At 35.9% G+C, this 23656-nt stretch overlaps 1 protein-coding gene across 4 annotated transcripts in view; it reads right to left on the bottom strand.

The window, feature by feature from the left end:
• ARHGAP29 (Rho GTPase activating protein 29) overlaps positions 1 to 23656 on the bottom strand; it is a 76547-nt gene that overhangs the window by 16101 nt on the left and 36790 nt on the right. For all 4 annotated transcript variants that reach the window (XM_033196364.1, XM_033196363.1, XM_033196365.1 and 1 more), the window contains 12 exons: positions 22186 to 22282; positions 21764 to 21836; positions 18570 to 18618; positions 18026 to 18163; positions 16919 to 16983; positions 16106 to 16216; positions 15925 to 16005; positions 15527 to 15715; positions 14676 to 14813; positions 2015 to 2172; positions 1292 to 1428; positions 913 to 1017 (listed from right to left, as the gene is read on the bottom strand). In XM_033196364.1, the coding sequence (XP_033052255.1) occupies positions 913 to 1017; positions 1292 to 1428; positions 2015 to 2172; positions 14676 to 14813; positions 15527 to 15715; positions 15925 to 16005; positions 16106 to 16216; positions 16919 to 16983; positions 18026 to 18163; positions 18570 to 18618; positions 21764 to 21836; positions 22186 to 22282 (1341 nt within the window). The remainder of the gene's footprint in view (positions 1 to 912; positions 1018 to 1291; positions 1429 to 2014; positions 2173 to 14675; positions 14814 to 15526; positions 15716 to 15924; positions 16006 to 16105; positions 16217 to 16918; positions 16984 to 18025; positions 18164 to 18569; positions 18619 to 21763; positions 21837 to 22185; positions 22283 to 23656) is intronic.

The following is a 23656-nucleotide window of genomic DNA, read 5'->3' as shown; positions in this document are numbered from 1 at the left end:
ATATTTTTCTAACTTTAAATATAAGAGATTTATCTAAATGAGTAAAACTTCTGCAATATGTAAAAGAAGAAAAAGGCCTTGGAATCTGAAATGGCTTAAATCCTATAATCTATCTATTAAGATCCTAGAAGAAAGAAACGTTGCCAGAAAGAATGGGCCTGGAGCAGTCTTTGGTAGAGGTGTAAAGAAAGAATGTTGGATGCAAGAATCTCATGAGTTCAACTGCTACCTTCTTCTCCTGCTAGCTGTATAACCTAGGCAAATCGCCCTCTTAGAAGCCACTAATGGAGAATTCAAAACACTTACTCTATTTCTCTCTGGGAACCGTGAGATAATCTGTATCAAAGTATCTTAAAGCACATTTGTAAAAAATTAACAAGAATAAGTAGTTGTAGGCACAGAAATAGCAAAATGACACTGTTTATTATAGCAATTAAGTACCAAACAATCCAAAAGATGACAGTTACAGTCACAGAATATACAGCAGTGAAAATAAAGATGGCTACCTACATTCACATAGATCTTAAAAAAAATACATGAAGTCACAATAGTGTAATTCAATTTGTATAACATTCAGGAGAGCGCAAAACTTCACCAGATATAAGTACTAGAAACATTTAAAATAGCTAGGGAATGTTTTTAAAACATTTCAGGATAATGGTTTATTCTGGTGGGAGATAGGGCAATGTTACCAAGGAGGTGTGTACAGGGGCTTCTAATATACCAATAACCAGCTATTTCTTAGGCTGAGTAGCGAATATATAAGGGGTTTTTAAAAACTATTTTTTAAATTGTACACTTTCCTCTCTATTATGTGTGAAAGTTCACTATAAAAGCAAGGTAGTTAAAAAATACCCAAAAAAGGACTGATCTTTCAATGAGTTTCATTGCTAGACTTAAATATTGATGTACCTGGACTTATAGATTCTGAATCCAGAGATCTAGATTCGCTGCTCCCTCCAGTACTCTCAGAGTCACTAAACATCCCAAATGTCCATGATCTTATAAAGGAAGGACCTTTAATAAAAAGAACAAAGTCAAAACTTGGCTACAGGTGGATTTCATAAGGTAAAATACTCACATTCTATCAAGTGAGACAATCCAAATTTCTTTAACAATAACCAATTATCAACTTCAAGAAAGGAACCATGGTAACAACTGTGAATAACATCTCATAAATTTATAATCTAAGGCCTGATTTTTAAATTCCAGAGCAAAAACTAATTTAACAATCACATTCGAACAATCTGACCTTTTATAAATTAGCACTCTCTTTAGTGTGGAAAACTACCTGTTATATCTGCACTGTTAGAGCATCTGTCCTCTTCAATTTTATTAGAACTGTCAGGAAGGCGTACAACATCCTCTAAAGAGTTGGCAGGTCCAAATTCAGAAGTTTGGGAACTATTTAAATGTTTATTTACATTTCTGAAACAACAACAATGACAAAAAAACAAAACTCAACACTCCAAAGAATAACTAATAATCAGTCTATTTCATTCTGTGTTTAGAAAAATCTATTAATTTAATAATCACAGATGAATTAAACTAAATATTAAAAACAAATCATACTACATGGTTCAGCTTCTTATAGGAGACGCAAATACTTTTTAATCATTTGTGCTTATTACAGTGGAAACATGGGAAGGAACAGCAGAAGTATAGTTAATAATTCATGGCATGGTTTAACTTTTCTAGCATGACCTCTGTGGAAAACATAGGTTAAATTCTGTGGACATTCAAAACATGTACGGCCATCATACGACATTCCCAAATGATTTTTAATTCTTAAATAAAAGAAGTCTGTGTCAAAATGGAAAGGCTTACTGTTAGTGAATTACATCTGTTCCTTAAATATATCTACTTCGGTAACATAAAACAATATTTAAAGAACTCAGAAAATTTTTAAGTTAATTTTGTCAGTTAGAAAAGACACCTCCTTGTACTAGATAGAAACTTTAACAATTAAGTGTTTTATATTTTGAAATAATTTTGTCTGTACATTAATTCTCACCCATCAACTCTGTCTTCTTCAGTTGAATTTGTGGCCTTGACAAATTCACTGTACTCTTGGCCTGGGTCATAGAGTTTGGCACTATCACAGAGAGACTGTAAACTGTCTGCAAGGGAAGCAGCCTGCAGATGCTGCATGTTGAAGAGGTTAACTGTTACCTATGGACATAAGAGACAAAAGGCAGAGTAACTCATGATATACAGAATGCTATAAAAACATACATTTATTTCAATGACTGCACCAATAAAAATGCCATACAGTGATGCATACAACACTGAATATCACTCTGAGCATACTATGATGCCTGATTTTGCATAATGTCTAGATTAGGGAGAAAAGTAGTTTGAATCTAATATCTATGAGTAATCATTTCCAGCAAAACTGGCTTTTAGCTGAAAAGTTCAAAAGTAACTTCAAAAACCCCATGCCCCAACTGGTTCACAATTTTAGGAGATGGATGTGTTTCTGAGGATCCTCATCTCTGTATCCTGATGGTCTGATCACAACTGCCTAAACTCTTCAGAGAAAAACATGGGGAAAACACTTCCAATCAAAGAACTATTATTTAGACTGTTTTCACTTTTTCAATCCTATAAAAACAGAAGTGCTGAACTACAGTACTCAGTTCTCATAATTAGATATTACCTTGAATCTATTCAAAATACATTATTCCACTGAGTTTCACCAATGCCTAAATATATTATCACTATCATCACTTCTACTAACAACAATAACAATAGCAGCAGCTGACAAGTATATACAATATGCCTGACCCATTCTCAGAGTCTTACATGAATAAACTAATTTGATGTTCACAAAAACCTAGGCTTTGGGTATATTACAGCAAACCGATGACATACTGACTCTCATGGACCTTTACACTCTCCTGAGGGTGGTATGCGAGAGAAGTAACAAATTATGTAAATAAAATACTTTCTGGTACTGAAAAATGCTATGAATACTATATAAGAATGTCAAATTATGCAGTATGACCAGGTATGTGGAAGGGTATTTCCAACATGGTAAATTAAGGAAGGCCTCTCTGAGGAGGTTAACATTTGAATTGCAGGTCGATGTAAGAAAAGCTTCATGGAGATCTATCCAAACAAAAGGAGGAGGTAGTGCAAATGTGAATGGGAAAGAGCTTGTCATGCTCAAGAAACAGATGAAAGGTCAATATGGTTGAAGTATATGGAAAGAGCTCTGGTTGAAGATAAAGCTAAAAAAAGTAGTCGTCTAAACTATGGCAAGGTGTCTGAATTTAAGTGCAACAGGAAGCTGGTGGAACATTTTACACAAAGCTATAACATGATCTGATTTATTCTTTAAAATGATACTCTGGCTTCTTTGTGGGGAAGGTATTTAAGGGAAACAATCTGAATAAATGCTAAATTTCAATTAGCTTAATGTTATTTCAAAGACTGCCATGTTTCTTCTTCATCTCTCTTGATATACCAGATGATAGGATAATTAAGTCTTTAAGTCCTTTTCAATGTAGACAGGCATTTCCCTAAGGATACTCAACTCTGCATAATAGTATTTGAAAAGTATAGATAACAGAAAAAGTAGCTTATTTGTGCCCTAACTCCTTCAAGAAACAAAGAAAATTCGAACTGCATAAGGTGCAGTTTAATTATAGCAACTGGCTATATTAGAGCATTCTCCAGCTAAAGGTAAACTGCTTACTCTCTTGATCCTAAAGGTAACCTGCACGCTAGGTGACCTTCATTAACTGCATTGAAAAAGTTAATGTGCAAATGAATCACCTTGGGGATTTGTCCAAATGTAGATTATGATTCTAAGGATCTGTGTTGAAACCCAAGATTCTGCATTCCTCATAAGCTCTCAAAGTAATGGCAATATGACCAAGGACCGCATCTTGAGAAGGCTTTCTAAACTTTAGTTTTCTCATCAGTAAAATGGAGATAAAAAACTTGATAGGGGCCGGGCGCGGTGGCTCAAACCTGTAATCCCAGCACTTTGGGAGGCCGAGATGGGCGGATCATGAGGTCAGGAGATCGAGACCATCCTGGCTAACACGGTGAAACCCCGTCTCTACTAAAAAACACACAAAAAATTAGCTGGGCGAGGTGGCGGGCGCCTGTAGTCCTAGCTACTCGGGAGGCTGAGGCAGGAGAATGGCGTGAACCCGGGAGGCGGAGCTTGCAGTGAGCTGAGATCTGGCCACAGCACTCCAGCCTGGGTGGCAGAGCGAGACTCCGTCTCAAAAAACAAAAAAACAAAACAAAACAAAACAAACAAACAAACAAAAAAAAAAAAACTTGATAGGATTTTTGTGAGAATTAAATGAATTAATGTAGACCAAGAGCTTAATACACTGGCAGGTACGTAGTTCATCTTAGCTATCATTAGCTATTGTTTGAGGTGGAGGGAATGCGTCAAAGGTAAATGACTGGCCTAAATGACTTCTAAGGTAATTTCAAATCCTGGATTTTAAAATTCTGTTAAATCCTTTCATGATTCTTTAAGTAAATAATATATTAATTAATCAAAATTTGGAAAATAAATGAGATACAATTTTTAAAACTCAAGAACATTTTAAGGAAGTTTTCTGGTTCAGATGCAGTAAGCTAACTCCCCCCAGTCTCCCACTGAATTCACCTAAAAATCTGAACAGAATGCACAAATCAAGACTCTGAAAACTAAATGGGAAAAAACTACAATTCGAGGTATGACCAGTCCAGCAATCGATCTACTCCTGCCCTGTTTTCCAGCCCATGCTCAGCTCCTACCTAATTCTCCAATTCCCAAAGTACAAACTGAGTGTAGACAAAAGGAGCACCAAGAGAGGTTCTTTCTGGTCTAAGGAACAAAAGCGGGGAGCGGTGACGGGAGATGTAACTAAACAGTAGAAGAAAACTCCTTGGTTTCTTTTGTATATTTGTTTTCTCTTCTGCCTTAGACCCTAAGCAAGTCAAAATCCCTAAGACATAATCCTGTGGGAGCAGCAATGATGGCAGTAGCAGCTGAAGAGATGCCAAAACTCTGATGGAAATCCTCCTTTATGACCAGATGAACTGTGTCTAGAGTGAGAGGGGTCTGAAATTTCTGTAACTTTTTTCTCTTTATCCTCCCCACACTTGGCCCGGGAGAACAGCAGAATAGGCAGACCTAAGCTTCCCAGCCAGAAGATTGGGAAGGGAGTCACACAGAAGCTGGAAAATGAACCTAACTGTATCAAATGGTTGCTAAAATTGAAAAAAAAATTAATGTTCAATATAGGTTATAAACAGGACCCAGAGTCAATAAAGTAGTAGTGAAAATATCTAGGATATGATTCAGAATTGCTTGTCATACAAAGAACCAGGAAAATCTAAACAACTCCTAAGATGAAAGACAATAAAAAGACACCAACACTGATATGGCTCAGATTTGGGATGATCAGATGAAAACTCTAGAACAACTATTACAAAGGTTTTAAAAAAGTAGAGCAAATAATCTTGAAACATGGAAAAACAGAAGCCTCAGCAAAGAAATGTAAGATGTAAAGAAACAAAAGGAAAATGTATTGCTGAAAAATAAAGTATCCAGGACAAAAAATTTACTTGACGCACCGTATGGGAGAATGGGGATAACAAAGGAAAAGAGCCTGTGAACTTGAAGACAGATCAACAGAACAGTATAAACAACCAAGAGGAAAAAGCTTTGGGGAAAAAATAAAGGACCTCCAGAACTGCGGAAGATTAACAAAAGCTCTAATGTTTGAGTCACTGGGTGTCAGAGAAAGAGGAAAAAGAATACTAACAAAAAAAAAAAAAAAAAAGATTGAAGAAACAATAGTTGAAAACTTCTCAAATTTTGCAAGAGTCATACTTGTAGATTCAAGAAGTTCAACGAATCCAAAAAAGGAAAAACAGCAAAAACCAGGTCTAGATACGTCTTAAACAGATAAAAACCAAAGACAAAAAAAAAAAAAAAAAAAAAAAAAATCCCACAAAAGCAGCCAAAGAAAAACACATGCCACAATTGGGGAATGGTAATTAAAATGATTACTGGTATCTCATGAGAAACTATGGATGCCATAAGGCAGTGGAACAATATTTTTAAAGCAGTGAAAGAACTGGTTTCTGTATGTAGAATTCTATATCCAGTGAAAGTGTCCTTCAGAAATGAAGATGAAATAAAGACATTCTCATATGAAACACAACCAAGTGAATCCATTACCAGCAAACCTGCTATAAAATAAGTGGTAAAGGAAGTTCTGTAGACAAAATGTTACCAGAGGAAAGATGGAACCACTAGAATGCAAAAAGAAAGAATAGAAATAGTAAATAATAGACTACTTTTTCCCTCTTAACCTCTTTATATTATGTATGACTTTTTTTTTTTTTTTTTTTTTCTGAGACAGAGTCTCGCTCTGTCGCCCGGGCTGGAGTGCAGTGGCCGGATCTCAGCTCACTGCAAGCTCCGCCTCCTGGGTTTACGCCATTCTCCTGCCTCAGCCTCCCGAGTAGCTGGGACTACAGGCGCCCACCACCTCGCCTGGCTAGTTTTTTTGTATTTTTTTTAGTAGAGACGGGGTTTCACAGTGTTAGCCAGGATGGTCTCGATCTTCTGACCTCGTGATCCGCCCGTCTCGGCCTCCCAAAGTGCTGGGATTACAGGCTTGAGCCACCCCGCCCGGCCAATATGTACGACTTTTAAAAGCAAAAATTGTGAGAGTCTGGTGAGGTTTTCAGTGTATATGGATGTAATTTACATATATCAAATACAACCCAGATTAGGTAAAGGAACTTCTATGGTGGTGATGCTTCTGCATTCCACTTGAAGTGGTAAAAAACTAATTCTAAGTAGACTTAAAAAAATTAAGTGAGCCGGGCGCGGTGGCTCAAGCCTGTAATCCCAGCACTTTGGGAGGCTGAGACGGGGGGATCACAAGGTCAGGAGATCGAGACCATCCTGGCTAACCCGGTGAAACCCCATCTCTACTAAAAAATACAAAAAACTAGCCGGGCGAGGTGGCGGGCGCCTGTAGTCCCAGCTACTCGGGAGGCTGAGGCAGGAGAATGGTGGGAACCCGGGAGGCGGAGCTTGCAGTGAGCTGAGATCCGGCCACCGCACTCCAGCCTGGGCGACAGAGCAAGACTCCCTCTCAAAAAAAAAAAAAAAAAAATTAAGTCTATGTACTTATCTATGTATAAACATAGATAAGTGTGCAACCATTTTTTTTAAATTGGCTATTTATAGAATAATCTATTTTAGGCTGAACTGTCCTAGCACATGTTTTAAATGGATCTAGCATTTTCATATAACTCTGGAAACCACATTAAATATTCAGCTTCTTCAACAGTGTTTCACAGTTCATTACTACTTTTTCAGGTAATCTTAGAACTTCTATTTCTGTTCCATGAAAGAGATAATTTTTGTTTTTTACCAGAATGCTTCTTTTGTATCTTAATGACACAATATCCATTTTCATATATGACAGAGTTCATATATGTACTACTACATCTGACTACTACATCTGTACATTCTTAGTCACATCAGGCTGCTACAACAAAAGTACCATAGACCGAGTGACTTAAACAACAAAGATTTATTTCTCACAGTTGTGGAGATTGAGAGATCAAGACCAAGGCACTATCAGATTCAGCGTCTGGTGTGGGCCTCAATTCCTGGTGCATAGATTGCTCTTTTCTCTCTGTGTCCTCACATGATAGAAGGGGAAAGGGTCATGAGGGCTCCACCTAGTCACCTCCCAAAGGCCCCATCCTCCAAATATCATCACATTATCACACTGGGGATTAGGATCTCAACATGCTAATTTTGCAGGGGGTGATAAACAGTCCATAGCAACTCAGTTCAAGCAAGTGGCACTGATTGTGGGGTTCTAATTAGAATTTACAATGTTAAATGATCTCAAAAACTATTATGTTTTGATACATGCTGCTTAACTGGTTGACTCCATATGACATAAACAATCAAACACAGTTTTTCATTGGTCAACCGATGTAGTTTTACATTTAGCTCCACTGAGAGTAACTGTAGACAAAAGTAAAAAGTAATAATGGAAGTCTACATGCAACCATTGTAGTTATTAAGGCAATGCAAGTTTCTAAATAATTAGAGGGAGATTTTTTCGGGTTATATAAATAGATAAAAATTGAATTTCCTAACTGGAAGCTGGCCAGGAATGATTTGTAATAGCCATATTCTCTTGAAAAAGACACTGTAGTCATTAGAACAAGAGAAGTGAAGGGAGAGAGTTCTACCAAACAAAATCTCAGTTTTGGTTCATTTGTTAAACTTTTTTCTCATTTTATAAGGACAAAGGGGAAAAAATCATTCTGGTAATTGGACCCATGGCCCAGGCAACCCAATATTCAATTGACAGTGAATCCAAGACCATTGCAAGCAATATTCAATTTATGACACTGGTGCCAGGGGAGGTGTTATGAGCATCCACACTATTTTTCCTTCACAATGTTTTCTTCAGAAAACACTTAGAAGTTAGGAATATAACCTGAGCTACTATAACTTCTTAATAACACAGATGTGTGCAACCAATTTTTAAAAAAACGTATATGAAGATACATAATAAAAAACCCAGTACACAAATTAAAATATACGTCTAGAAAAATATCAATTCATCCAAAAGAAGGCAGCAAAAGGAAAACAGATTAAGGAAAATATCATAAGGCATAAACAAAAAAGAAATAAAATGATAAAATTAAATCTGAACATATATTTACCTTAAATATAAATGGTCTAAACATTTCACTTATAAGATAGTACCAAAATAGATTTAAAAAAAAAAAAATCAAGACAGAAGTATATGTTCTCTATATGCTATATAAGAAACTCACTTTAAATATGATAAAATTAAAAGAATGATAAAAGATACGCTACACTCAAAATAATCAAAAGAAAACTGGAATAACATATCAATATTAAATAAAGTAGAATAAAAAGTAAGGGAATTTATCAGTATAAAAAGACACATTTCTAAGGATAAAAGGATCAATATACCAAGATCATATAATAATTGTAACTGTGTAAGCAATGGAGCTTCGAAATACATAAAACAAAAACTGATAGAACTAAAAATACACCATATGTTGGAAACTTCAAAACTCCTTTCTCAGTAATTGATAAAAGTAGCAAAAAGTAGAAGAAATAAATTACATCTTAAAACAACAGGAACCAATTGATACTTATAAAGCACTCCAGTCAACAACAGAACACACATGCTTTTCAAATGTGCACATGGAAAACTCATCACTGATCTTTTCAAAGAAACAGCTTTTAGTTTCCATTTCTCCCTACTTTTTTTATTTTATTGATTTAAGAGAAATGTAATAATAACAAGTATTTCTCCTACCATAATAGAATTAAACTAAAAATCAGTATCAGGAGGATATCCAGAAAATCCTCAAACACTTGGAAATTAAACAACAGACTTCTACATTATCCACAGATCAAAGATGAAGTCTCAAGGGAAATTAGAAAATATTCTGAACTGAATATAAATGAAAATACAAATTTCAGAATTTGTGAGATATACATAAGCAATACTTGGAGAAGAAAATTTAAAGAACTAAATGTATCAGAAAAGCACAGGAAGGTCTCAATAAACAACATAAGCTTCTGCTTTAAGAAACTTTTTTAAAAAAGGCAAAATAAACCCAAAGAAAGTAGAAATAAAGAATAAAATGCAGAATCAGTAAAACTGAGAAAAAGAAAAATTGATGAAACTAAATGCTATTTTTTTTTAAAAGGATAATAAGACTTATAAACCTCTTGCCAGATTGACCAAAGAGAGAGAAAGAGAAAAAAGATGCAAATTACCAGTATTGGGAATGAAAGAGAAGTTATTACTACAGCCCACTGAGACATTAAAAGGTAAGAGAATACTACAAGACACATTTAGCACATAAATTCAACAACCTAGATAAAAAGGACCAATTCCATGAAAGCCACAAGCTACCAAAAATCACCTAAGAAGAAATAATTGACTTGAATAGGCCTATATCAAAATACACTGAATACGTAGTAAAAAAAAATCTTCCAGAAGAGAAAATCCCAAGCCCAGACACTTTCACCAGAGGAATGTTATTAAACTTTTAAAGAAGAAATAACGGCCGGGCCCGGTGGCTCAAGCCTGTAATCCCAGCACTTTGGGAGGCCGAGACGGGCGGATCACGAGGTCAGGAGATCGAGACCATCCTGGCTAACACGGTGAAACCCCATCTCTACTAAAAATACAAAAACTAGCCGGGCGAAGTGGCGGGCGCCTGTAGTCCCAGCTACTCGGGAGGCTGAGGCAGGAGAATGGTGTAAACCCGGGAGGCGGAGCTTGCAGTGAGCTGAGATCCGGCCACTGCACTCCAGTCCCGGCGAAAGAGCGAGACCCCGCCTAAAAAAAAAAAAAAAAAAAAAAAAAAAAGAAGAAATAACACAAATTTGACACAATCTTTTCCAGAAAACAAAATAGTAGGGAGCACTTTCCAATTCATTTTATGAAGCCAGAATCACCCTTACACTTTCAAAACCAGACAAAACCAGTTTTTTTAGACATATCAATCTTTCTCTAACAGAGAGAAAAAGAAAAAATTATTCAACAAAGTAGCAAATTGAATCCAGCAATATATAAAAGAAAACAATTCCTCATGACCAAGAGGCGCTTATTCCAGGGATGCAAACCTAGGTCCACACTCAAATATTAACATAACCCACCATATTTACAGGCTAAAGACAAAACTACATGTATCAAATAATGCAGAAAAACATTTGATAAAATCTAACCTTTATTCATGATAAAACTCTCAGCAAACTAGAAAAAAGAAATTTCTTAACCAGATTAAAGGCATCTTCAAAGAACCTACAGCTATCACCATATTTTATGGTGAAAGACAGTGCTTTTCCCCTAAGATGGACAATTAGGCCAGGATGTCTTCTCTCACTACCACTATTTAACAGTGTACTAGAAGCCTTAGTTAGGACCATAAGAAAAAGAAATAAAAGGAATACAGATTGGAAAGGAAGATATAAAACTGTCCCTATTTGCAGGTAACATAATTTTCTATGTACAAAATCCCAAAGAATCTACAAAAAGCTCCTAAAACAAATAAGTGAGTTTAGCAAGGCTGCAAAATATAAGACCAACACACAAAATATCAACTATATTTCTAAATATTAACAATTCAAACAGCCAGGCACGGTGGCTCACATCTGTCATCCCAGCACTCTGGGGGGCCAAGGTGGGTGGATTCGTTGAGCCCAGGAATTCAACACCAGGTTGGCCAAACATGGCAAAACCCAGTCTCCACAAAAAATACAAAAAGTAGCTGGGCATGGTGGCATGCACGTGTAGTCTTAGCTACCTGGGAGGCTGAGGATTACTTGAGCCAGGAGGGTGAGGGGATGTAGTGAGCTATGATCACGCCACTGCACTCTAGCCTGAATGACAGAGTAAAACCCTGTCTCAAAACACAAAAACAAACAAAAAAGCCCCCAAACCAATTAACAATTGAAATTTTAAATAAAGGAAATCTATACATACGCACTTACGTGTACATATAGACCATTCACAATAGCCCCCCCCAAATAAACACATACATACACAGGATTAAATCTAACACAACTTATTAAAGGTATGCTGAAAACTACAAAATGCTGATTTTTTTTTTTTTTAGTCAAAGACCTAATTAGTTGGAGAGGCATAGTATGTTCATATGTTGGCAACTTTATATTGCTAAGATGCTACATATACAGTCAATGCTCCCCAGTCTGATTTAAAACTTAATACCAAATCCGACCAAAATGTTGGCAAGAGTTTTTTGGAGATATGGACAAGCTGATTCTAACTTAAGGCAGGTCAAAGGACCTAAAATACTCAAACAATTCTATAAAAGAATAAAGCTGGAAGACCCACACTATACACCCGATTTTAAGACTTGCTGTAAAGCAAAAATAATCAAGACACTGGGGCTTTACAAAAAGGACAGCAAGAACCAAACAACGCATGTTCTCAATTATAGGTGGGAATTGAACAATGAGATCACTTGGACACAGGGTGGGGAACATCACACACCGGGGCCTGTCAGGGGATTGGGCGCTGGAGCAGGGATAGCATTAGGAGAAATACCTAATGTAAATGATGAGTTGATGATGGGTGCAGCAAACCAACATGGCACATGTATACCTATGTATCAAACCTGTGCATTGTGCACATGTACCCCAGAACTTAAAGTATTAAAAAAAAAAAAAAAGACAGCAAGTACTTCAGTGCAACAAAACAGAAAATATAGAAGTAGACACCTACAAATATGGCCAACTGATTTTTACCAAGATGCAGAAGCAATTTAATGAAAATGACATAGTGTTTTCATCAAATGGTATCAAAACAAGTGGACATCTGCATTTACCATGTTTTTTATTTTCTCTATTTTATGCAGTTTTGACATCTTAAAAAGCATGCTGGCCAGTGAGAGACTGACTCTCCCTGGGCTAGCTAATTCCTAGAGATAGCCAAGGGCTCAGGTAGGATCACAGCTTTCATGTGCAAAGCAACAAGTCTCAACTCTATATCCAGCCACCTCCTTCTCTAACTCTTACACACAAAGCCAATTATTTTATCTGTCCTAAATCACCCCGGGGTCAGGTACAAAACAACTAGAGATCATCCCTATGCTCCAAAGTCCATGGAAATTCATACTCGCCAAACTGTTGAGGAACAGTTTACCTTGCCTTTCCTGAGGAACAAAAACTCTACTCAGCTTTCTTTCATCCCTGCTTATGCTTGCCAAACCCAGTATTTCCCTTGTGTCCCTGCGTGGATTGATGTGTCCCCTTCTCTTGGGAAAGTCCTAAGTTTTTCTTTCAATGGCACTGACCTCTCTATGTCACTCTGATAAAGTAAAATCCAATGGGTATAATTTTATTATAACATCCATATGCTAAAAATGAACCTCAACCTGTACCTTAAATCTTACACAAAAATTAACCCAAAACAGATCATATATCTTTATGTAAAGCTACAGAAGTTTTAGTAGAAATCATAGGATAAACCTTTATGTTCTTGGGTTAGGTGAAGCACTCTTAGATATAACCAAAAGCATGACCCATAAAAGAAAAAACTGATAAGTTGGATTCCAACAAAATTAAAATCTTTTGCTCCCCAAAAGACACTGCTAAAATAATAAAAAGAGAAGCTCCAGAATGAGAGAAAATATATGCAAGCTCAACAAGAAAATAAACAACTCAATTTTTAAAATAGCTAAAATATAGATTGTCAATAAGCCTTTGAAAAGATGCTCAATATTGTTAATCATTTTTAGAAACACAAATTAAAACCACAATTAGATAACATACCTATCGGAACAGCTAATGTTTAAAAACAATGACTGATACATGTCAAGGACACAGAACAACTAGAACTCTCAGACTGGTTAGAATGAAAAATATTATAGCCAGCCACTCTGGAAAACAGTTTGGCAGTTTCTTATAAAGGTAACTATACATTTAGCACACCAACCAGTAATCCCACTCCTGGTATCGACTTGAGAGACAAGAAAACTTATGTTCAACAAGAATGTATAAGAAAATATTCTGTAGCTCTACTCATAATCACCCCAAACTGGAAACACCACAAATGTCCAACTAGTGAATGGATAAACACTGTAGTACAGTCACACAATGGAGTTCTGCAATAAAAAGAAACAAACTATTGATCCATACATAACACTGATGAATCTTAAAGGCATTATGCTGAGTAAAATAAACCAGTCAAAAGGTTATATACTATACGATTTCATTTATATGACAATCTGGAAAAGACCAAACTAATAAGGCAGAGAACAGATCAGTACTTGCCAGGGGTTATGAGTGGGCAGAGAGTTGGACTACAAAATAAGTAGCATGAAGGAATCATTTTTAAGTGACAGTATTGTTCTGAATCCTGATTGTGGTGGTACTTACACAAATTTATAACTGTTAAAACTTGTGGACTATACATGAAAAAAAGGTTTTGCATGTAATTAATTTAAAAAAACATTTTAAAGAGTAAATAAAAATACTTCAGGGCAGAATGCTTTGTCTCCAAACAAATAATTTGGTTCAATTTTAATATTTAATTTACTCCAATTCTGAAGAATATATCTCAGAGCACTGACAGAAGTTTCAAGGGTCAAAACAATTATGTCAGCAAAGCCAAGAAAAACGGTGGCTTAGAGGCAATTTTAAACACTCAGACTTCAATTTTAACCAAACAAATCATTAATCCAGAGAACATGGGGAAAGGCAGATCAAAACAAATTCAAACTGTGCATCACTATGAAAAACTGAAAACCAATCTGCAAACTCAACACATTTCATTAATCTCAGAATCTAAACCCCGTAAGAATTGTAACTTATAAGGCATACCTTCCCCTTCTGCAGATACAGAGACTTCTTTCCTTCTTTTCCCTCCCTCCCTACCTTCCTCCCTCCCTTCTTTCCTTCCTTCTCTCTCTCTCTCTTTCTTGATCACCCATTCTACAGTGGGTAATCATAATCATAGCTCACTGTAACCTCAAACTTTTGGCCTCAAGTGATCCTCCCACCTCAGCCTTCCAAAGTGCTGGGATTACAGGTGTGAGCCACCATGCCTGGCCTGACGGTCTTTTCTTCTTGCCTTCAAAATACTGAAGAAATTACTTACAGCTTTAAGGGTAAGATCACACTGGAAAACAAGTGTCCGGAGTTGTGTTAAAATTTCTCTTTTGGTATTTTCTAGATCATTTCTTCTTTCTTCAACATTTGTCACACAAACTTTGTAAAGTTCACTTGCTTCTTCTACCTTCACAAATATCAACAGAAAGAAAACCACTAGAATTTATATTTTAAACAAATATTTACTATAGTAAACCTAAGTTGAAATAACTGAAAATTCTGAAATATTCTGTTTTCAAAATAATACTTCTAAAGTTAATCTGTTCTGGTCAGTGATTCAAAGGCACTTGATTTTAATGGACAGCCACGTACAATTTATAATTACTATATTGTTTGTCTCTAAAATATTTGCTTCTATTTGAAATAGCATTTTATATTTACATTTACTATATTCCATATAATCTTATAGAATTTTGTTCGTAAAATTACACTTCATCAATAATACAAAACTTCTGCCTATTCCTGCTATCAGGCGCCTGAATTAGTACACATATACACACACACTTGCTTAAAAGGTGAACTTTCTTGTCAAGTAATATATTAAACTACTGCCTTCTGTAAGATATTCTTTCACAGACTCCTAAATTCAGGTCTCAGCATAGTGGTTCTCAAAATGCGGATCCTCACCAACAGCATCAGCACCACCTGAGAGTCTGTTAAAAAATGTAACCTGCCTTGGCCCCTCTGTTGACTTACTGAATGAGAAACTCTGGGGGATGGGCTTAGCCATCTTTTAACACGCCTTTCCAGGCAGTCCTGGCAGACACAGAACTTTGACACAAAACTCCTGGCAGATTACTGCTAATTCAACTTGCAAAAAAAAAAGAAAAAGACCATTACTTTTTGGAGAGCCTCCTCTTCCAACCTTCGCTTTTTTTCTAGTTGCTTGTTGAGATTTTTTGCTAATGCGCCACTTGAAGAGAGATGCTCCTCTTCTGCACGAAACATGGAAGACTTTGCTTTCTCATATTCATCTTGACGTTGCATGCATAATAATTTTGCCTTTTTGAGAGCATTCTCTGCTTCAAGCTACATCGCAAAGAGTATTAAACACAGAATATGAAAGAAATTCTACAGAACGAAATGTCTTTAGCATATTCAGCTAAATGTCTTTAGCATATTCAGCAAGATAGTTAAGACAGTATTTTAGAAAAATGAGAGCAAGGAAGGTCAGTATATACTGCAGATTATTTTAAATGTTCACAAATAGGTATATGAAACTCCATTTTAATACTAACCGTTTTATTTTGCTCCTGTTTCCAAAGTTCTTTTATTTCTTTCCTTTGTTTTTCCATTTCATTTTTCCTCCCAAGTAGAGGCTGTGAAGGGTATTTAAAATGGAAAAAGAAAAAAGCAATTTTCTAAAGGCACGCCATTGTTTACAGAAAAAGTGTATTATACATATAAATTAATCTTTACCTGTACAAATTTGTTAGCCTGGAGAGCTGCAATTGTTTGTTGTAAAAGATGACTGCTCTCTATATCATTAAGAAGTGCATTAGTAAACAGAGACTGCAGTGGCATGAACTCCTAAAATTTAAAATTGAAAAGTAAATTTTACAACAGAAATGGCACTAGAATTCCAAACACATCACTACTCTTCAAAAAGGGAAACTAAGTTTAGACTTTTGCCCCCAGAAAAATAACTAGTCATAAACATGACTATGAGAAAAATATAGAAGAAAATTAATTAATTATAAAACTGGTTAGCAAAAGTAGTAGCTATCAAGACAACCAGTATTTGTATAAAACTGTAAATTTCTGGCCAGGAATAGTGACTCACGCTGTAATCCCAACACTCTGGGAGGCCAAAGGGACAGACTACTTGAGCTCAGGAGTCTGAGATCAGCCTAGGCAACATGGTGAAACCCCATCTCTATAAAAACATGCAAAAATTAGCCAGGCATGGTGGGCACCTATAGTTCCACATAATCAGGAGGTGGGAGGATCACTTGAGCCTAGGGGGACAGAGGTTGCAGTGAGCTGAGATCATGCCACTGCACTCCAGCCTGGGTTACAGAGTGAGACCCTGTATTAAGACGAAAAAAAAAGTATATTTCCTAGATTTTTTTCATAACGGACATCCATCTAAACTTAAAATAATTTTGTCAATAAAATGATCAGCATTTAAGTGCTTTCCTATATTAACTGAAATATTCTGATTTTGCAAATTATTGGGAGTTCATGAGTAGTTTCTTATTATAGAACCCTAGAAGTTCACAGAACACTTACCTGAATTCCAATGTTGGTTCTAGTTGCTTCTGCCAACTTGACCATATTTCTAGTGGACTCCAATTCTGAAAAGTTCAAAGAGGGTATCAGAAGGTAAAATCAATTTATTTCCCCCCCATATTCTAAAATTACTTGTAATTCCACAATTAAGAAGTTATCACAAATACTAGTATCAAGATATAACACAACAATACTTTCTTCTTCTTCTTCTTCTTTTTTTTTTTTTTAAAGAGACATGGTTTCACTATGTTGCCCAGGCTGGTCTCGAACTCCCAGGCTCTAGTGATCTTCCAGCCTCAGCCTCAGGAATAGCCGGGATTACAGGCGTAAGTTACCATGTACAATCCTTAGCGCAGCATTTCGTAATTGTGAGTGCTCATCAGAATCAACTGGCAAACTTTTTCATAATATATTTGCCTGCATTTCACCTCTTCGAAGGATAGGACCCAGGCTTGTGTACTGACCCTCTACAAGACTATTCAGGTGATTCTGATTAGTATTCTCTATTATAAGCAAATAATATAGTAGAAAGAGCATAGGCTTTGGATAGATTCTATATTCTTCCAGTTATGCTCTATGACTTTAAGCAAATCTGCTATATGACCTTAGGAAATCTCCTGTCTTGTCTCTCTCAGCTGTAAAATAGGAAAAACAATTCGTGTCTTGCCTACTTCTCAGGGTTTTTGTATGAAGTAAATAAGATAATGACTATGAAAACATTTTGACAACTGTAAAACACTGGGGAAATATTAGCTATTAAAATGTTTCTTCTCTGCTTCCATTGCCTTCTACTCATACATCTATTGTTGCTATTATCTCCTGACCATATTATCTGACTGCATTTCTTTTTACCAACTAGAGTATGACTTATTTGAAGGCAGAGACAGTATTCTATTTGTCTTTGTGTCCCTAGGTCTAGTAGTTGATCCACAGTAAATATTCAGTAATTACATCTAGTGTAAGGAGAGTCTTTTCTGGATAATGGTTTTATTCACTACAATGAAACAGGTACTAATTTGGAATTCTATTACTCACAATCTGTAAAAAATGAGTTAGAAACAATTTAATTATTATACTCTAAATCAGATGCTTTAAAAGGCAACTCACCCAAGTTAAGTTTTTTTTCAACCCATGAAACTATGTTCTTAGTATATTTTGACCAAGTTTTAGCATATGACAAAGCCAACTCTATAGAGTCAGTGTTCTTTAACAGTACGTTGTCTAGTTCTAAAGGGGAAAAATTTCCTGAAAACAAAAATATCAAGGTAAGTATATGTTAAATGTGATCACATCATAACTCTAAACAAAGAAGCACTCAGATCCTAAGATGTTAGTCAATAAAAACTGTTTTTTAAAAAAAATGCAAGTGACAAATTTACAATTTAAAAGGCCAGAGTTTAAACTTAAAATGGTTTCAAACTGTAATGTATTTTTATCTTAAAATATATTTCTATTATTCATCAAGTTAAAAGCTTCACACAATTCTTGATCAGTCTATATCTCATATTATCTATCTTAGCAGGCTATTTCCCTTAAGCTTTATATGTAAAACTTCATATATCATTTTGCATTAAAAATGAATACACTAGGTTACTAAGCAAGAAGAGATTAATCCAGGACATTTATAGAAAGTAACTACAAGAAGCATTACCTTTTTCACTGGATGAGTCCACTGATTCCACAGAAACATTTTCAAACGACTTACAACATTGAAAAAGATAAATTTAAAATTAGAGAGGAACACAAATCTTTGCTTCAGAAATTTTTGCCCCAATTTGTTACTCTGACATAATTCCTGCTAAAGAATTTCAAGTATTTAAAACTTAAAGGGCCTGAGAAGTCTGTTCAAGCACCAGAACACTTCATAAGAATTTCACAGCTTTTTACAATAGCAGTTCCCAAGATCCAAGAATGAACAACCTTACTGTTACTAACAGCATTAGTTAACATTAACAAATCCATTCAAAACTTTAAATTTTGCAGATAATAAAAATATTAATCAAGAAGTTAGAGAAGCAATGGAAACAGATTGCTATCTAAACAGAAGACACAGATCTGTCTCTTCCAGTCATCTTTCATCATTTTACTATATAAGTATGTCTCTGAAAGTCTATTAGATAGTTTAGCACAAAACTTTCTATGATGATGGAAATGTTTTATATCTGTACTGTCCAATAAAGTAGCTAATAGCTCCAGGTAGCTACTTGAACATTTAATAAGTGGCTAGCATGACTAGGAAGTGAATTTTTAATTTTATTTAACTATTATAATTAAATTTAAAGAACTACATGTGGCTGGTGCTACTTTATTGCATTGTGCTGGAAAACATCATTTACCAAAACTTTGAGATCTTAAACAAATTTAATCGATTTAAGTTGGGCAGTACAGGGTATACAGGGATTCAATGCAAAAATGATCAAGGAGACCTGGGTCTGAGTCGAGCTCCATTATTACCTGTATGACACTGGGCTACATATTTTAAATTCACCTAACTTTGTTTGGTCTTCTATAAAAGAGGATAACACTACTTTCAAAAGACTGTTTTAAGAATTAAGATGATGTAGGCCTAGCGCAGGGCATGGTACATAGGAACCACTATTAAATATATTGCAACAGGCCAGGTGTGGTGGCTCATACCTGTAATCCCAGCACTTTGGGACACTGAGGCGGATGGGTCACCTGAGGTCAGGAGCTCAAGGCCAGCCTGGCCAACATGGAGAAACCCACCTCTACTAAAATACAAAAATCAGACAGGTGTGGTAGCGCATGTCTATGGTCCTAGCTACTTGGGAGGCTGTGGCACAAGAATTGCTTGAATCCAGAAGGTGGAGTTTGCTGTGAGCCGAGATCGCACCACTGCACTCCAGCCCAGATGAAAGAGTTCTCACTCATTCTCAAAAAATATATATATATTTAATATTATATATATAATATACAGTTGCTATATATATATATTCAAATGAGGCAAATATATACAGAGAGAGAGCCTGCAACTATTATTTATTTATTTATTTATTTATTTTTGAGACAGAGTCTCACTCTGTCACCCAGGCTGGAGTGCAGTGCCCGCGATCTTGGCTCACTGCAACCTCTGCCTTCCGTGTTCAAGAGATTCTCGTGCCTCAGCCTCCCAAGTAGCTGGGACTACAGGTGCCATGTCACCCTTCCTGGCTAATATTCGGATTTTTAGTAGAGATTGGGTTTCGCCATGTTGGCCAGGCTGGTCTCAAACTCCTGGCCTCAGGTGATCCACCCACTTCACCCTTCCAAAGTACTGAGATTACAGGTATTAGCCACCACGCCCAGGCTGCAGCTATTATTTTTAAAGGATATTTTTCAAAACTGTTGATCAAAGTAATTTTATTATTAGGATTATATATCATCATAGCTTTTTTATTCCAATCTCCAAAACAAATTAAAACCTTCAAAAAAAAGTACAAAAGAAAAAAGTATTTTTTCCTGTTGAGAATTAGTATCATATGTATGCACAATAAAGGTACAGAAACAGGAAATATGATTCACACCTAAAATTTAAATTGTTCAGTGTCTTGCCACACAGATAAAATGTGTTATCTTCTGAGGCAGTAGCAACAGTTTGAAAAGATAAACTTTAGGAATAATCATGAATAACAGCAAAATATTTAAACACCTTAAAACTTTTCATCATTCGCCTTCATTTGTCAATGGATGGCTTCAGAATCAGTCATAATTTTTGGCAATATTGTAATACATATAACAAACGCCTTAAATAGTCATTTTTATTTTATATAATTTTAGGAAGGACGTGAAGTTTTTATAATAATATAAGTCCTTAGCAAATTTCCATATATTTGGGATTTCTTTTTGTTTTTGTTTCTTTGTGTTTGTTTAGAGACAGAGTGTCACTGGCTAAAGAGCAATGACACAATCACAGCTCACTGCAGCCTTGAACTCCTGGTTCAAGTGAACCCCCCCACAGCTTCCCTTTCAAGTAGCTGGGACTACAGACTTGTGCCACCACATCTGGCTAATTTTTTGTAGGGACAGGGCCTCGATCATGTTAACCAGGCCGGTCCTGAACGCCTGGCCTCAAGTGATCCTCCCACCATGACCTCTTAAAGTGCTGAGACTATAAGTGTGTGCCACCACACCTGGCTAATTTTTTGTAGGAACAGGGTCTCAATCATGTTAACCAGGATGGTCTTGAACTCCTAGCTTCAAATGATCCTCCCACCTTGGCCTCTTAATCTGCTGGGACTATAGGCATGAGTCACTATACCTGGTCCCAAATATCTGTTGAAATTCTTTTTGGATTTGATCTTCCTTAACAGAAAATGATCAACACAGGTCCCTGATACAGTTTTTTTTATGTATTTTGCTTGCATTCAGCAAAAAAGTTTAGTCAATTAAAAATATTACTACCATAAACCTTTAAAGAAATATTATCCATACATTCCTCATTCCTCATATTCTGTTACTTCATAGCAATTTTTCTTTTTTTTTTTTTTTTGGGAGACAGAGTCTCACTCTGTCACCTAGGCTGGACTGCAGTGGTGTGATCTCAGCTCACTGCAACCTCTGCCTCCTGGGTTCAAGCAATTCTCCTGCCTCAGCCTCCCGAGTAACTGGGATTACAGGTGCCCTCCACTACAGCTGGCTATTTTTTGTATTATTAGTAAAGACGGGGTTTCACCATGTTGGCCAGGCTGGTCTCAAACTCCTGACCTCAGGTGATCCGCCCACCTCGGCCTCCCAAAGTGCTGGGATTACAGGTGTAAGCCACCACCCCCGGCCTAAGATTAGGCAATAGTTGAAATATGAGGTTAAAAACATTAAAGACTTTGCTTTCACACAAACTTAGCTTACCTTAGTTTCTCGAGAAACAGGCAGTCGCAATAATGAATCATTGCCTACATCTCCCATAAGGAAGTTTGTAAGGCTATCCACAGAGGTTAAAAAAAGAAAGACAAGTCATTACACTTCTTTGTGACATGGTTTACATTCAACATGTTATCTAAAATAATTTTTTAAAAATAAGAACCTTAGAAATAAACCCCTAGGAATCTGTTCACATAAACCACAGTCACTTGCAAATGGATGTTGCTTCTAAATAGCTATAAAAATACCTTCAAATATAGTAATAAGGCCATACAGAAGGTAGTTTTTCCAAAGCTGTGATATTTAATATCATTTAATATTTCATTTCCCATGTATCTTACTGGATAATGCAACACACTCTCACTAAGACATCTAGGCCCAGCTGCTTTAAATGACAGTCCTCTACTTACATATTTCCAAAGGTAAATGCCAAAGTTTCAATAGAAGAAAACACTTCCTGGAAGAGATCGTTTTTGTTTTCTTCATTAACTTCTGTGAAGTTCACAGCTGTAAGGAAAAGTTGGTTACAATAAGGAAAAACATGCTTTAAACTAGATTTATACAGAATCATTTAATCCTTTAAAACTTCATCATTAGTTCAAGAAGCATTAGAAGATTCAGAAATTGAAAAGCCTCACATACAAAACGGACATGATGTTCCAATTCTTCATTATGAAATTCATATAAAAGAATCAGCTTGCATAAAAGCAGTTAGCATTCCAAACTGACTACTCCATGGATTACATAATTTGACACATCTAAAAACTGACTCCATGTGAAATCAATCAGTGCTGGAGTCACTGAGTCCATGTTATACCACATCTCTCAATTATTAAGAGTGTTCTGTGCTATTTTCTCTTCCTTACTGCTTTCTGGCATTTTAAAATCAGCCAAACACATTGTAGCTCACTGAAGGCAATATGAGGTACATTTTTTAGAATGAATTACCAATAGTCATATATATATATATATATATATATATATATATATACATATATATATTTGATACAACATAAAACTTGTAACAAAGCATATCACATTGAAAAAAAAAAACCCAGTGATTTGGAAAATTAAAATTTCTATTTACTTACAGCCTTATTTCTTATAACAAGCTCTTGGGCTCTGAGGTCCACGTTAATTGACATACAGCTGCCTTTTGTTTACAATAGTGATATCCTAATATTTTGCATTTTGTTAAAGCAAATTATGAAACACAACTGAAAAAGATTTCTTATTTTAACTTCTGTATGCACTCTTGTTAAAAGCGCAAACACAGTTTACCAAGACAAAGTCTGAAGGTGGAATTGGCAATTTTTTTAAAGTAACTGGTGCTACTTTGACTGGGTATAAAGAGTAACTGGTTCCCTATATAGCTCCTCCCTAGTATTCTTGCCAATAAAAGGAAGGAAGAGAAACCTTTTGAAGAAGTAGTCATCCTCTGCTTTAAAACAGAGTCGTTTTTAATCTTGGCTGCACATTAGAATTCCCTGGGGAGTTTTGTTAATAAAAACAAAGTCTGGGTCCCACTAATGAAAGATTCAGATTTCATAGGTATGTGGTGAAGAATATATTTTGTCGCAAGCTCTCTCATGTAATTCTAATATGCAACGAGAGTTGGAAAGCAAGAACTCCTAGGTAGGAGTGAATTAAACTTCAAGCCTATAAATCCCATGAAATTGCAACTAAAATTTTATAAGCATAATAAGCCTCTGTAAATTGGCAGGTGGGAGGCTAAGATCCATAACCTTCATCAGATTCTTCGAAATATCACTGATACAAACAAAAAGAAAAAGTTACCATTGCGAATATGGTTCTTAAATAATGGGCATTTAAAAAATATTCTGACTTCTACTCTGACCAAGATAGAGAAACAGATTATAC

The sequence above is a fragment of the Trachypithecus francoisi genome, unplaced genomic scaffold (assembly GCF_009764315.1).
Source record: "Trachypithecus francoisi isolate TF-2019V2 unplaced genomic scaffold, Tfra_2.0 Lachesis_group5, whole genome shotgun sequence".
Lineage (NCBI taxonomy): Eukaryota > Metazoa > Chordata > Mammalia > Primates > Cercopithecidae > Trachypithecus > Trachypithecus francoisi.
This window is presented reverse-complemented; position numbering and strand designations above follow the sequence as displayed.